At 41.9% G+C, this 15,486-nt stretch overlaps 2 protein-coding genes across 4 annotated transcripts in view; one reads left to right on the forward strand and one right to left on the reverse strand.

The window, feature by feature from the left end:
- ZAR1L (zygote arrest 1 like) overlaps window positions 1–15,141 on the forward strand; it is a 40,382-nt gene extending 25,241 nt beyond the window's left edge. For 2 of the 3 annotated variants that reach the window (XR_004325726.1, XR_004325728.1), the window contains 5 exons: window positions 13,325–13,452; window positions 13,797–13,881; window positions 14,026–14,135; window positions 14,579–14,730; window positions 15,075–15,141. The gene's annotated coding sequence lies outside the window, so the exon portion shown is untranslated. The remainder of the gene's footprint in view (window positions 1–13,324; window positions 13,453–13,796; window positions 13,882–14,025; window positions 14,136–14,578; window positions 14,731–15,074) is intronic. The other variant, XR_004325727.1, reaches the window with a different exon arrangement.
- FRY (FRY microtubule binding protein) overlaps window positions 1,644–15,486 on the reverse strand; it is a 274,991-nt gene continuing 261,148 nt past the window's right edge. The window contains 6 exon segments of the mRNA XM_032496335.1: window positions 1,644–2,939; window positions 2,941–3,100; window positions 3,693–3,895; window positions 7,147–7,257; window positions 9,028–9,045; window positions 15,158–15,241. Of these exon segments, the coding sequence (XP_032352226.1) occupies window positions 2,841–2,939; window positions 2,941–3,100; window positions 3,693–3,895; window positions 7,147–7,257; window positions 9,028–9,045; window positions 15,158–15,241 (675 nt within the window). The 3' untranslated portion in view covers window positions 1,644–2,840.

Consider the following 15,486-nt stretch of genomic DNA (forward strand, 5'->3'; position numbering starts at 1 on the left):
TCAGGCTTCCACCCTGCCTCTGCCTGGGGCACCCGCAACTGAGAATGTGGTGGCTGTGGCTGAGCCCCGCCTCTCTTCTGCAGTAATGGTGCTGCGGGTCTGTGGGGACAAAGGCTACGGTGCCCCTCCCCCCAGGGCACACCAGCAGTTTTGCTCTGCTTTTTTTTTTTTTTTTTTTTTTTTTTGTATTTTATGGGGGACCCAGGCTGTTCTGATCAGTCTACCCTCCCAGCAATGGCACACAGCACACTGCAGTCCCCCAAGGTTGCCCCTGTGCAGTCGGCCCGGCTTGGGCAGCCTGTCCAGTCCCACCCCTGCAGATTCGAGTCTAGGGTTGGGGGTCACAGGGACCCTTTGTGCCCGTTTAACTTGGTTCTGTCAGTCAAGGGCTATTCAGTACAGATCCGAGCCTTGGAGGTTCCTCCTCCATCCCACTGACCTCTCCGTTGGAGAGGGGGAGACCCCAGTGTACGAGCGCTGTTCCTCCTTTGCCTCTCCCTCCCCGTGGGACTGGTCCCGCACTATTTTGCTTTTTCCTTTTTTTCCTTTTCTCCTACTAGATTGCATATTTTGTCTTTTGAAGAAGGCGATGTTCTGCCGAAGTTCAGCAAGTGTTCTGATTGGATGGGTGGGTCTTCTGTGGATGTCAGTCTTCATGTATTCGTGGGAGAGGGTGAGCTATGAGCATCCTTCTACTCCACTATCGTGGCCCTCTCCAGCTGAGTATTTTTAAAGCACCTTTGGACAGTATGAGCTATGGCATGAAATCCTCCCCTACTCTTCTTTTTTTTTTTTTTTTTAAGAGTACGCCATTACAGTGATTCTTTGCTGGGTTAGAGGCCATGGTGGAAAGTTAAGTCATTAACTTGGTTAGTTAATTGGTTAGTCCTTTCTACTGTGGGTCCCAGCAGAACTCTGAGAGTTGGCTAGGGTTGGTAGTATTTAATGAGATTTTTTTTCAGAGAGCTCGTGATTCAGTTTTTTTTTTTCTAAATTTGTGGCAAATCATTTTTCAGCTAAGTTGAAAAAAATAAATCACCAGCAGAATGTGTTGACAGCAATCTCCAGAAAGTCATTAAAGTCAGTTAATAGTTGTATCTATGGTAACATTAAAAAAACTCTTGGGTCAGACTCTGTTGTAGGATCCTTCTAGAAAATTACCATTTATGATTTGGTTGTATGTTAGGAAAGCAAGTTATATTTGTTAGTCTAAGAACTGTGAGTAAGAGGACAGTAGAAATTAGATGGTTGTGTGTCTCCATGCCCCTATTTTTCGAGTGGGGTGAGGGATAGATGGGTGTCGGTGAGAGAATTAAAACTCCTCCTATTTCTTCCTGCTCATTCTGGGTCTTTTTCAAAATTGTAAGGATGACAACCTCATGATAGGCTGTGGACAGTCAGAGCTCTGGTTCTTTGCTGATTGCTCCATGAAAGATGGTTGAAGGTCACCATCTTTGGTGTCCACTTCCAAAGAGGTTCTAGAGTCCTCCTGCTTCCCAGGGTCACTGTGCTAGCAAGCCCCAGTGGTGGCATTCACGGAATAGGCATGAGTGCAGCACCCTTTGGGGCTGTCACTGTGGTGACCCACATGCAAAACCATAAATGTGTCAAAGGCAGAAATCTTCATTAACCAGAAACAAAACTCATGGTCAGTATGTATTTTTTCTTTTTTAGTCTAAAGGAAGTTCTGAACAGAGTATCAACCAAGATTACATCACAAAAACTTTAAATGTATTTACAGAGTGAATAAGTTACATAGATAAACTTTGACTATGTTTCTGAATATGTGCAACAGCTTCACATGCACGCAGCTAACACGGGACAGCATTAAGTTTAAGGAGAAAACTTAAGGGTGGCCCTTTACATTTATATTACAAATAAAATGACATTTCTTAAGAAACAAAGTGACAACTCATATTTTACCTTTATGATTCTACTTACGATTATCCAAATGGATACTAAAATATGCATGCGTGACAGGTGGAAAGACTTGGAATTTAGAGTGTAAATATCTTTAACTTTTTTCTACAAAATGGAAAAGTTGGTTAAAATTAACACTCATTCTCCTATAGTATAAATATGCTCATAAAAGCAACCTTCTAGTAAAAAGCAGCCAGGATCCTTAAAAAAAAGGGTCTATGTGGACCATTTTTGGTGTGAGGGTCCTAATCACAGACCCCTGCAAAGAGATCCAGGGCTTTCAGAGACAGTAGCCTAGCAACATAAGAAAGGTACTTCATAGCAGCTCCTTTTAGATACAGTAATTGTATTCAAATTTCAGTGTACATTAAATTTGTCCATTTACAATTCCCTTTTCACACATACAGGCTGTCAGCTTTTGACCGTTATACAGTTTTCAGTGGCCAGCTTCATTCTGCCTGCCCCTTCCTCAATTCACCCAGGAAAAAAAAAAAGAAAAAGAAAGGGAAAGAATGTACAAGTTGCAGAATATAAAATACTTTTTAGTGAAGAAAACATTGCACTTGTGCCAATCTAAAACTGTTTCTAGAAAGGAAGGTATTGTTCAGAGTAGTCGGCTTTGGTATGCAGTGGAAGTCACGTCTTCAGTAGTGAATTGTGTTTGCTCAGTAAAATGATAACACGTGTGTGCTACACAGCATGACCGCTGGAGTCTGTCCCAGAATGGCCTGTGCTGCCTTGGTTCTGATAGTATTGCTACACGTGGGAAGTCCTGCCGTCCTCTTTAGAGAAAGTCCTGCAGGTAACAAGAGGGAGAACAGTCTGACCAAGCCTTTTGAAGGCTGAGAAGACACTGAATGAGGTCACCCCAGCGTGGCAGCACCCCCAGCCTGGCACCCACGGGGGGTGGGAGGCTCCTGTCAGAGACTAGTGCCGGAAACGCTGGAGTCTGGGAGGAAAGCAGTGAGGACCCGGTAGCTCTGGGCCCTGCGGATCATGTCCCGGATCTCCATGTTCAGCTTCCATCAACTTGGTGCAGATTTCTGTCAGGCTCTGGTTAGACCCCACCAGGGCATAAGTGCCTGTTTGTCCTAGAGTTTGATGACGGAAGTAGATATTCAGTAGTGTCTGGACCTCGTCGTCAGAGCTGCTTCCAAAGATGTCATTGGGCCACAGACTTCTGCAGTCAGGAAAGAGAAGCAGAGATGAGAGGCACTATTGGTCACAAGGTTGACGAGTTAAGAGTCTTTATTAGTGTAAGAAAATTACTTTTAATAGAAGCTTTTATTGAGGTGTAATTCACATACAATTCAACTGTCTAAAGCATACAATTCTGTGGCTTTTTAAGTATAATCAGAGTTGTGCAAACATCACTGTAATCAGTTTTAGAATACTGAATATTATTAGATTTGATAAAAATACCTAAAATATAAAAATATAAGAATAAAATCTGATAATCTTTAAAACATTTATTTGCTATAGCATTCTGGTTCCAATGAATGTGAATACACTATCATAATGTAGAGGGGAAAACCCAAAGAGGTACATTCAAATAATTAGTTTTAAAATTATGTTGGCGTATACTTGGAAGTGTTTCAACATTTTAAGGATAACAAATGACCAGAACCAACACCAATACTGTAACCGCTAAGTTGTGAATTCTGATGTTTCTCGCATGGTGATGGCAGAGGCCTAGACTTTCCTTCCACAACAGGGCAGCTATTAGGCACACATTTCCTTTAACCATCTCTAAATAGAAACAGTAGAGTCACCTGCATTCCCTGATTTGCCGTAAAGCCTTGCCAAGTTCGTTGTTCTTCAAGCACTCGAGCATGGACTGGATGGCTGCTTCGGTGGACGAGAAGGTTGGCTCAGACCACGCCCCCTCTATGTAGAGAGGGTCAGCAGCGATGGCTGCAGTGGCCTCCTTCAGGTTTTTCTTTAGGTCACTCAGTTCCCTGGACATATTTAGCAGCTGTTAAAAAAAAATGTTATTTTTCCTGTATTTAGTTGCAGGCTGGATTTTATATCCCCCAAGGGAAAAAAATGACTATAAGAGATCTGGTTAATCATGAGCTTAATATCTTGGTAAACTAAAAGGACAAATGAAAGTACTGCATGGTGTATGTAGCGTTCTGGGGCCGCACGCACGGAATAACTATGTATCAGCAGCTGGGATGCTCTCCTTATATAAAAGATAGTCTCTTTAAAATGGTTTCTATTTAGATAGAAGGGCACACGTAGAAGTAAAATGCACAAGAGAACAGGCTTGGGAGTTGGGCAGAGCTGAGTTTAGATGGCAGTTCTGCACTGTTGACTATGGCACAGTCAAGGAAACAGACTTTTACGTGCCTCAGTTTTTTCATCTGTGAGACAGAAGGGATTATCCACCTCACAAGGTTATTTTAAATATTAAACAAATAGTTTGGCACCTAAGTGCTCAATACATGTAATCAAGAACACGGAACCTGTGTGAAGAATAAATCTGACTAACCTTTACCTATGGCATAGAAATAGACATAATTTTAAGGGAGAGAAGGAAAAATCTCAGTGTAATGTTAGTATTCATATTACAGAGGTAAAAGACGTTTTCCCTCAGAATTACTGGAACCCAAAGATCCAGAGTTGTTAAAAAGTAAATGGTGAGGGAGCACCTCTGTCACTCCTTAGGGCCCCCAAAGTGTACTGTGGAAGACGACTCTCCTGCAGTTTGACCCTAAGAGCATTAAAAAAAAAAACCTAATGTGAATTTAAAGGTTATTTTCCCCTTTCACTTTGTAATGCAAGCTGAGAATGCCCATTTTCTTTAGGAAGTTGCTTTAGCCAACATCTTCATCTTCATTCCCAGCTTGCTTGTTGTACAAGCTATAGAACTGAGCCCTCAAGGACTATCCGCCTTCACACAGATGCCTGTAGATACAACGATCTATTCCAGAACTAGGTTTAAAATTTAATGAGGCGATTCTTTCCTATAAGTTATTAGCGTATTCTAGGTATACAATTTTTAAGTTTGAAAAAGTGAATTTATTTTAAATCTAGGCAAGTTTTAAATACTGTATGTGTGTGTATAGTATTTAAAACTTCTCTAGATTTAAAATAAAGGAGAAATTCACTTTAAATTTATTAGATTTAAAATAATTGCATACATATATAGACACACAGTATATAACATGTAATTTACTACTCTGGAGTGAAGCTTGAATGACTTTTTCAGTGTGGAAAATGACATGTGAGTTGCACTTGTATGTCCTCTGTTTTTTGAGCAAAGATGGACTCTGAGGATCCTGTTCATATTTGCTGGGACAGTAAGCGTAAAGTCTTGATAGTGGGGCAGATAGCAGTTACCATGTCTTTTATCTGATAACTTGTGGTCTGTGAAGAGCTCTTTATAAAGCAAGATGTCTTCTCCTCCCTTGAAATTAGGCATTTGTGGAAGTACAGCTGACCCTTGAACAATGTGCAGGTTAGGGCGCCGTATAACTTTGGACTCCCCCAAAGCTTTACTAATAGCCTACTGTTGACTAGAAGTCTTATCAATAACACAAACAGCCGATGAACACATATTTTTATGTGTTATATGTACATCTACGTATTTTAGGTATTCATGACATAACTTCTCAGTTTTTCATTATTTCTAGGCTTATGCAGTTTATGAGTTTTTTCAAATTGTCACAAATCTGTAAAAAGATTTCCCATATATTTTAAAAAAACCACATTAAAGTGGACCCACTAAGTTTAAACTCATGCTGTTCAAGGGTCAACTGTACACTTTCCTTTTTTCCCAAGCTGAGTGGTAAACGTGGTAACATGGTTGTCATTCTGTCTCCTCCTCCTCTATCAAGACGCAAGGTCTCCTGGGCTCCGTCCTCACCCTGCTGTTCAGGGTGGGACTGTTTCATGGACTCATGGCTGCTCCCTGACAGTTACCACATCTGCACCTTCAGCTGCAGGTCCTCTTATTTAACTACCTGCAAGATGCCGTCACACCTGTGTGGTCTTGCAGGCAGACCTGGTCACTGACTGAACGTCACCGATGGGACGTACAGTCGCCTCGGCCCTCCTGCTCTCTCTCTGCCTCTGCTGTGGCTCCGCCGGCCAGTCACCTAGTTCATCTGAGATGGAACCTAGAATCGTCCTCGACTCCTCCCTCTCCTTCAGCCCCCACCCAACCGTTATCATTGACCTTTTGTCCTAAAATGTCCCCCACATTTCCTCCCTCTTCTCATACAAAGCACTTTGGTCCTAATTCAGACTCTTTTCTCCATCTGAGCTATTTCAGCAGCCTCGTAACTGGTCTCTTGTCTCCAACCTGCTTGTCATCAAGTCCACCCTCCACCTCCTTGCTGTAAAGATCTAACTAAAACACTCCCAGGCGGGTGTCTTCCGTGATCTCATCCTCACTTATCTCTTCTGCCTCACTCCGTTTGCTCCTTGTAGTCTAGCAGTATTAAACTGCCTGCTCTGTAGTTCCTTCCTCTTTCTTACTACACTGTTTGTTCTTATTGGAATGTTGCTTCTCAGCTCCCACTTCTTCTAACTCCAAGCTCATCCTCTAAGAACTGGCTCAGCTGTGATTTCCCCCGAAAGGCTCCTCTTTCAACCTCCCGGCCTCCAGCTGAACCAGGCACTCACCCTCTGCGCTTCCATAGTTTCCAGTGTACACCTACTACACTGCAGTGGTATTTTTTCCAGGTCTAGGAAAATTTTGGCTTGCTCAGAAGCAGTATGCTTAAGTTATTTTGCCTTTCACGTTTAAAAATATTAACACAGCCCAATGCTAAGCAGGGCAGGGAAGCTGAAGAGAATCAAACATCACGTAATTATTTCCTTCTTATCTCAATGTAGGGACAAGCTATGAAAAGCTATAGATAGAGAAGAAAAATCGTAACACGAGGAACTTTTTCCAATAAGGATCCCTAGACACAGGGCCAGGGCCACGGGGAGGCAAGTGAGGCCCCTCGGCACAGCGTTGAGGGAGGTGCTCACCCTCAGGGGTGTCCTTATGCGTTACGTCCACGTACGGCACCTGCCTCCCTGCCTTGTCCTGCAGGCACTGCCGACCAGCACAGGATAGAAATACAAAACACTTGTACCTGAGACTTGCACTTGAGTGAGATAATTATGGGGGAGTAAAATCACTTGGACATTTTATAAACTGGTGAGGGGAGAACGAAAGGAAAGGAATGATTTTCATAGCAGCACCTGGGGCGGGAGGGGTGGGCTCACCTCTGGCATGGAGCTGACCTCGTGCACCTGGCCGATGAGCTTACAGTAGGACTGAAAAAGCAGCAGCAGCTGGAAGTGTAGCTTATACAATCTCTGACACAGTTCCAATTGCTAAAGAGAGAATTTGCACGGGAAGACATAGTTACTAAAGATCATTCTTGTATAATAAGTGAAATCTTGGTGGAGGCTAACACTTTTTTTTTCATCAAGGAAACATAACCAGCTGTTACCATCCCAAATAAAATAAACAAAACCCAATTAGTAAATATCTGTGAGAAAAATCACTGTATCATACAGAATAAAACAGCCCCTGGAAGGTGACTAATTAAAAAGGAGTGGCTACAAAGGGACTTAGTGAACTGCCAAGTTTCCATGATATTTGCCAATTAAATCTCTACCAGTTATAGCTGTGGTTGTCTTAATATTTATAAACTACATGTTTTTAAAACAATTCTTTTTTTTAAAGTATATTTGAAAGATACAGCATTAAGTGGTTCTAGGTGTTAAATTTATAAGTTCAGCAGACACTTAGGAAGATTACTGCTTGTGACAATTCTGGCCACCGTTTAGGATGTAGGTAGTGATCCTAAAATCTGTGCAAACACCAGAGTCACGTGATCCTTTGAGGCCCTGCATCAGTTTTACTTGCTTCTACTCGGTGCCCAGTAAGTATTTGTCGAATTAGATAAAAAGGGCCCAAAGTGCTTACAAAAAGGAGAAATTATGAAAGCAAACAAAACTTTCTGTGGAAAGAACATTACACAAAATGGCCCTCGAGCCCTGTAGACACCTTTGGAGTTTAAAACGTTTTCATTACACAGAGGAAAGAATAAACCACGAGTAACTCCAGCACCAATGATCACACGACTCTCTGAGCTCATCTGCTTATAACGGCCTCTAAACTTCGCCTGTTTTATCCCGGGAATGGCTTAGCTCCTAAGGTAGTGGATGGGATTCCGTGAAAGGAAGAGGACAGCCCTCGCAGGTGGAATTTCACGGCTCCACGTCACCACTGAAAGCGGGTTAAATATGTGGCTTAAGCCAAACGTATGACTGCTCAGTTTTCAGATGTGGTCAAGTGAGAATAAACAGGGCCTCTCAGTTTACTCATGGACTGAAAAGAACTCAGCTCAGAATTGAGAGCTGCTGAAGTGACTTAAAATGGTTCCCTCTAAAATCAGTTTACAGAGAGAAATGGCAAGAACTTAAATTCAGGTTTTAGGAAGAATAGTCTACTTAACAGTATTAACATACCTTTGAGCATAAGTTTTACAAGTTACTAAAGTTCATGCTAAGCCTGCTGAATGAGGTTTTCTTTCTCCTCTGTCCTTGGCCCTTAGGAGAAAAATCAGTTCTGCTCAGATTTCTTTGCTATCTCAATGCCGGGATCCAGCCTAAGTTTAAAGAAGTAGCTACACTCACTCGTTAACCCAAACCAGATCTTTGGTTGTTTCAGTAAAATATTTTATTTGATGATCACTTAAACTTTTCTTTATAGAAAGCTTTCCAAATCTGGAGTAAAAGACAGCTTCCAGAGACTTGCAGATAAAAAAAAAAAAAAAGGATTGTTTAAAAACAAAATATTACCTTTCACAATTTAGGGTGAAACCTAGCTATGAAACTGACTTTCCTAAGTGTCAGACAATGGTCATTATTACTACAAATATTCCCCTGATAGCATGGGAGTCCATAGCAACATAGGTTTCTCCTTTGGGAGGAAGGTAGCCCAGAATGCTAATAAACTACGTGTCTCAGGCCTACCAAATAAAAGGAAATGACAAAGGGAAAGCACGCTAAGAGATTTAACAGTAACAGTAAAAATAAGATTTGTTATGGGTCCATGCCTAAGTGGACAAAGAATATGAAAGAAAGTTAACTTACTGCAAGAGATTCCATTTGCTACACAGCAAGCATGGCACAGGAAACAAAGGAAAGGAAAGAAAGTACAGGGTCAGTGTAACGCATGCAACAGAAAGCATGCCCTCGTCCGAGAGCAGAACCGTCAGCAGTATTAGCATTGCTTGCCCCAACGTGATAAGTGGTTGCAAACGTTGTACCCATTCAGCATGCGCAGCGGTCCAGTTAGGAACAAAGCCGTAATGGGAAACCTGTCATTGAAAAATGTAACCTGTGATCTTTTAGATTAGTTGGTTTAGATTTTGTCAGCCTTGGAGACCAGAAGTCAAAACTTGTCTTGCTTGAAGATTTTACTGTTTACATGTCCATAATACTTGAACACAGTAAAACTATGAGGAGACCAGCTGTTTAATTTGAAAGAACTACAGCCCCAAACAAATGAGACTATTGCTAAGTGTTAGTTAAGGCAGAGCCTTTAATATGTTTGGCTTCATATCTACTAAACTGTGACTATCCAATTAGCCTGGAATATAACTAATAATTTAAGTGGCTTTTTCTTTGGAGTCAGATTGCCTTCCACATTGAGACTGTTTTATAGGACTGCTAATATTGTTATTTCAAAGGACTGCATATTGTCCGTATGTTCCCAAACAAGTGTGAGATGCAAGGAATTTTTTTGCATTTTTTTTTGTGTAATTTTCCTCCCCAGTAGACAATTTCTAAAAGTAATCTAGAACTGATGATTAGTCTAGAATAATATAACTTTGTAACTGGGCCATGTTCAACTATGGCTACCAGTTTTTGGTGTTACCATGTCATAACCACAGAATTGGTTCAAGGAAACTTTGGTTATGTGGAAAGAGATTACCACAACTTGACAGAATATTAAAAAAAAATCAAGTTGGCCATTCCTAATCATGGATCAATATGTCTGGTTCTGGATTTTCAAAATATTTAAGGACCTGTCTAGCTTTTCTAATCCTTGACCAAAAAAAAAGCCCCTTATTTTAAAGCTCTTTATAAAAAAAATCTCTAGGTTATCACCAGTTTAATGTATTGTACTTAACATAAGGTACACTGCATTAAAAAAAGCTATCAGATTATTTATTGGTATTTTCAAACATAAAGCATCACCAATAACAGCTCCCATCCCAATTCCCACCTCCCTACCCCTGTACTCCAAGGGTCTTTCCTGACCTCGCTTGTTACTAGTACCATGTGGGTTTGGCACATTGGTGACTATTATATTATGTTTATTGAGTAGTTTTTTGGACCCTGGCCATGAATATCTTCAAAGCTTTGAAAGACAAATACCTTTAAATCTGTGAAATAGACTACACAACTGGAGGTGTTAACTATTTTCAAGAAAACTAACTATGCTAGATGTTTTTATAACCAAACCTTATGTACTGAAAGACAGTGTTAACACAAGAAAGGAGTACAGGACCTGAGTCTTAAGTCTACATGTACAGAGTTTCCAGTGTGAAGACTTTTTAGAAAACATCAAATTTGATTGAGATATTTAGTATGCAATTTATTAGCACATAGCTGCTTCTCCCATGGAATTTACTTTTCAGAAGCATGGCAATGAAGCAAGTGCTGAGTAAATTACATGGTCTTGCGTGAAGAAAACTGCTATCTTTTTACTGTTTTCCAAAATAAGGTTGTAATCCAAGAAGGTCATGAAATCCGTTAAAGCAAAAAGCTCTCTGTTCAATGAAGGCAGATGAGACTTTCTGACTCCAGCTTGGTGCTAAGGAATTTCATTGTCAATAAATTCCTCCCACTCAGTGGTCAGGGCACAAAATTGTGTTTCTTGGGAGATGGCCAACTTGACGAACACTAGTTCTCAGGGTCCTCCTTAAACTTTCCTTATTCGGTAGCTAGTCCAAGCCACGTTGATATTTATTATCTCAGAATCCTTTCCTAGGCCACAGGGTGGGACCTAGTTTTCATTAGAGCTCCAAAAAATAGTGAGCAATGCCTTTCAAGGAAAATGTTGAAACTTCCCCACCCTGACGCCGTGCTGAGGTTTTCCTGTGTCCGGGCTTTGAAAATAATCCCTTTAGAAGTCTTTATAGATGTAGCTATGTTTTGGTGATTTAAGATTCTTTTGAAAATGTGGGAATGTCACTGTTTTATTTGGTCACAAGGATTTTCTTCAAGCCCTCTTCCTGTACTCCTGATATAGCTTGATTTATATATTGGATTTAGAGGTATGTTTCCCCAAAATGAGAAAAATAAAATCAAGATGTTAAAAATTGATAAGGGGGGAGGGTATAACTCAGTGGTAGAAGAGATGCTTAGCATGCATTAGGTCCTGAGTTCAATCCCCAGTACCTCCTCTAAAAATAAATAAATAAACCTCATTACCTGCCTCCCCCCCCCAAATTTTGAAAAAACGGATGAACCTGGAATAATCTAGTTCTTGATCATTAACAATAGCACAGCCATACTTGTTCCTCTGTGTTCTGCTCTGAAATGAGTTCTATGCTTATGATATAGCCAGTTAGGTAAAAATCTGAGAAAGCAGGCCTCAGTATACCATATAAGCTATAATTTTCATCATGTTTAATCTCTGAAAGTCACTGGTTTAAGCTAAACTAGAAAACATTTGGAAAATCTAGCCAAATATTGAAGCTTTCCTACTCAGTAAAACAGACGCATGCCACCTCCTAAGCAGGTGTGAACAATGCTAATCGCCTGTTGCTAAAACCATTCGGCTCTAGAACACTGATGACTACTGCGTTATGTTTGTTGAGTAAATTTTTTTGACCTTGGCCATGAATATCTTTCAAAGCTTTGAAAGATAAATACCTTTAACCCTATCATACAGATTATACAGACTGAGGTATTTGCTATTTTCAAGAAAACTTTTGCTTCAGCAGACACTTCCTTAGTCAGTACAGGATACAGATTATACAGACTGAGGTATTTGCTATTTTCAAGAAAACTTTTGCTTCAGCAGACACTTCCTTAGTCAGTACAGGAAAGAGGATTCCTTACAGCAGAAGACTGATTGTATCTGAAGGATGATGTTTAATGGGTTGCAATTTAGCTGCGGAAACATCTTGTCTTGTTCAACATGTAGCTTGTTCAGCTGGTAGAAGAACAGAGGTTGCAGGCTACTCTCCTTCATGGATTAGGCAGGGGTGGGAAATACACAACTGCGAAGGTTAGTGTCCAGAAAGACTCTATGGTGGCTTGACTATAATAAGATAAAATGTGGTGGGACTAAATATGAATGATTGTATTTGAGTCCAAAGAGTCAAATGTTCAAGTAGCGCTCAGAAACAGCTGTAGAGAGGAACTAAAATCACTTCTAACAGTTGAAATGGCAGCCTCTCCAGCTGCCCCAGGGCCAGCTCTGCAGGACAGGGGAGGCAAGCTCTGCTGACTGGCGGTAGGGCCGATACCCAGAGCCCAGGGCCCAGAGGCTTCACCCCTCCTGCGTTTCCGGGAACTTAACTACCCAGCAGTAGCCGCTCCAGAGTGAATCCTGTGGGAGATGGAGAAGGGAAACCACAATCCTTAATCAGGAGTGCTGGTTTCAAGTCATAACAAGATCCCTCTCTCCTCCAGGCGCAGGCTGAGAAACCCCAGGGAAAGCGGTGTCTGCCCACGAGCGGAGCTGTGCTCATGGCACGTGCGACTCACGTCGCCTGCCTTGTTCTACATCCTATGCACTGTGCGACGCGCCTCACTCTAGGAGGGCTGGTACCGTAATCACCAGCAAGCCTAAATCCTTTACTGATCACACCTGTCTTTAGGAAAAAAAGCCATCCCTCAGATACTTCTCCCGTATTAGAGACACGTTTCTTAGGACACCGTTTGTTCCGCTGTCTTGCACACACACTGTGGCTTCTCTCCCTGCCTCCATGTCAGCGTGAGCTCTGCACACAGGCGCTCGCATCTTATTTTCTTGCAGAGGCAGAGGAGAACACTCCCGTTTTTCTGGAAACAGACAGCTCTTGGTGTTTAGCTTTCATGTCCCCGTTTTGGGGCCTAAGGTACAGAGGCCCGTGTTTCCATTATACAGAAAACGCCAGTCCAGCATCGTGATGACTGGCATCTGGCTCTTGCCAGCAGGGTCAGGGACTCAGTGTGCTGAGGGGACAGTGGAGGGGTGGTCAATAGTTAGCTCAGGGTCATTGCTGGACTCTACAAAGGCAGGCCCCATGTTGCTAGCTTTTTTTTTTTTTTTTGAGAGATGCCAGAAATGCTGTTTTGAGTGTATGTATGAACAATTTTAATTTTTAAATGTTGGGTCAATTAAAAAATTGTACAAGCTAAATAAAACACATCTGTGAATTGCTTACAGCTTACAGGCCACCAGTGTGTCACCTTCCTCACTAATTTGATGTCTGCAACTTCATGTTGACAACAGAAGAAAAATCAGAAAACAAATGTTCAACACCCAGCAAAGAGCTATATCCTTTTCTGCAAACAGTATGATAGCCATTTCTCACTTATGTCACCTGTTAAGAATGATGAGAAATCAGCTACGGGCAAAGACCAGACCAGACGGGGCAGGGCTTGGGGTGGGAAGATGCCACGTGCCTGTCTACGTGGTCACTTGCTCTGGCCGACTGACGTCTCTAACTGCTCAAGGGTTTACGTTGCTAGGTTTAATAAGCCGAGTACGAATCCTTCCATAAAGTCCACACTTCCCTGAACTAGAATGTACATGTGGAATCATTTTGGGCATGTTAGCTTTGCAATTTATGTCCAGACACAGATTCTTTGAATTAAAGCTCATTTCCTGTCCCCCTTCCATTTGTCCCCACACAAAGGATGCTCAGAATAACTGGTAACATCAAACTCATCCAGAAGACAGAGAATCTGACAAAAAAGAGAGCTGGAGTGAATCACTGGAGGGTAAGCCGTGCTCTGAGGTCAAACACTTGTTGGGTTTTGTTTTGGGATGGAAGCCAAATGGTAGCTCTAATCAGAGAAGTATCTCTACCAACTCTGGACATGAGAGCCATACTTAAATGGTGTGACACTGTCGTTTCTCCTCAGGGCCAGCCCTGAGGGTGCTTTCTCATACTCTGGAGGATGCACAGTTTGACCTGCTCTTCTAGGTGTGACACTGTAATCCCAAGGTGCCACCACCTTCTCTGCCTTGACCGGTCAGTAGCCTCCTAACTCATCCTCTCAAATCCACTCTTGTCCACTTCAGTCCATTTCCATGGGAGATGGAATCACAACCGCCTGGTAAAACATGGAATTACTTACCACTTCTGCTAAGGTTCGCACCCCAGCCCTGCATGGTCTGGCTTCTGCCAGCCTCCCCAGACTCTGCTCCACTTTTTCTCCCATCACTTTCCATACTCCTGCCCAGGGGCCTTGACACAGGCTCTCCACCCACCCCTTCACCTGGGGAGCTCTAGCTCGTGGCTGAGATCTCTGCTTAGATGGCATGTCCGTGGAGAAGCCGTCCCAGAACCGCCCGCCCACGGGGTCAGGTTCTTTTGCTATATTCTTTCATGCCTACTGTTCTGTCTTTTCCTTAATGGCACTTAACAGTTTACACACGTATGACTCTTTGATTAATGTCTGTCTCCCTGAACAGATCAGAAACTCCACCAGAGCAGAATTCATGAGTGTATCCACCATGGGGGCCACACGGGAGCAACTGCAGAAGGAATGATTTTAATCTGTTCACACTTTTCTGCCCAGTTGCCTTTACAGTATGGCAGACATCTACAAGCCAACTGGTCTGAGGTGTGTACTTTGAAACCGATTTTTTTTTTCTCGTTTAGAACTTCTTTTGAGTGATTGCTGGAAGGTCAATAAAGACTTTCTTCATTGAAGGAACTAAGTGGTGTAGTGAAGAATTAATGACATTTGGCTTTATATTCTGAACGAAGAATAGATTTATTAGGAAACGGTTAGTATAGTTAGTGTCCAGCAGGAAGGTTATTTTTACACGTCTGCTTTTCCAAAAGGAAGAACCCACCCCAGATCCCATCAACACACAGTCATGCTTGTTGAATGTCATTCTGTCTTACTCTACAGGTGTCACGTGAATGTATGGTAAGACTCATTCTGCCTCTTCCTTTTTCAAGCTCCACGCTTCTTGGGTGGATCAGAATGAACACACCAAGTCAGAGCACAGAAAAGGTAAATTCCAACGGGCTTTTATTATTACCTTTTCTTCTGAGTCCCCTGGCTGACAGGTAATGACTCCAGCTCTTGATCCCCCTGCAAATGTTGCCTTACAATTTGCAAGCCACTGTTAGAGAGAGAAACAGACGCAGGTAAATACAGTGATGTCCTAAGAGTACTCTTACCATCAATTCTGTCAGGGAAGATAGCTTATGCTTCTAATCACAGTAAACAAAATTCGGCTAAAATGACTTTTTGAAAAAAATTTTTGGTTAAAGATTAACAATTTGAAATAAAAATACCTGTTTCTATGGGTTCAGCAATGGTTATTAAAAAATGTCAACATTTATAATTTCAACACTGTGATGCATC

Source organism: Camelus ferus, chromosome 14 (assembly GCF_009834535.1).
Source record: "Camelus ferus isolate YT-003-E chromosome 14, BCGSAC_Cfer_1.0, whole genome shotgun sequence".
In the NCBI taxonomy this organism is placed as follows: domain Eukaryota; kingdom Metazoa; phylum Chordata; class Mammalia; order Artiodactyla; family Camelidae; genus Camelus; species Camelus ferus.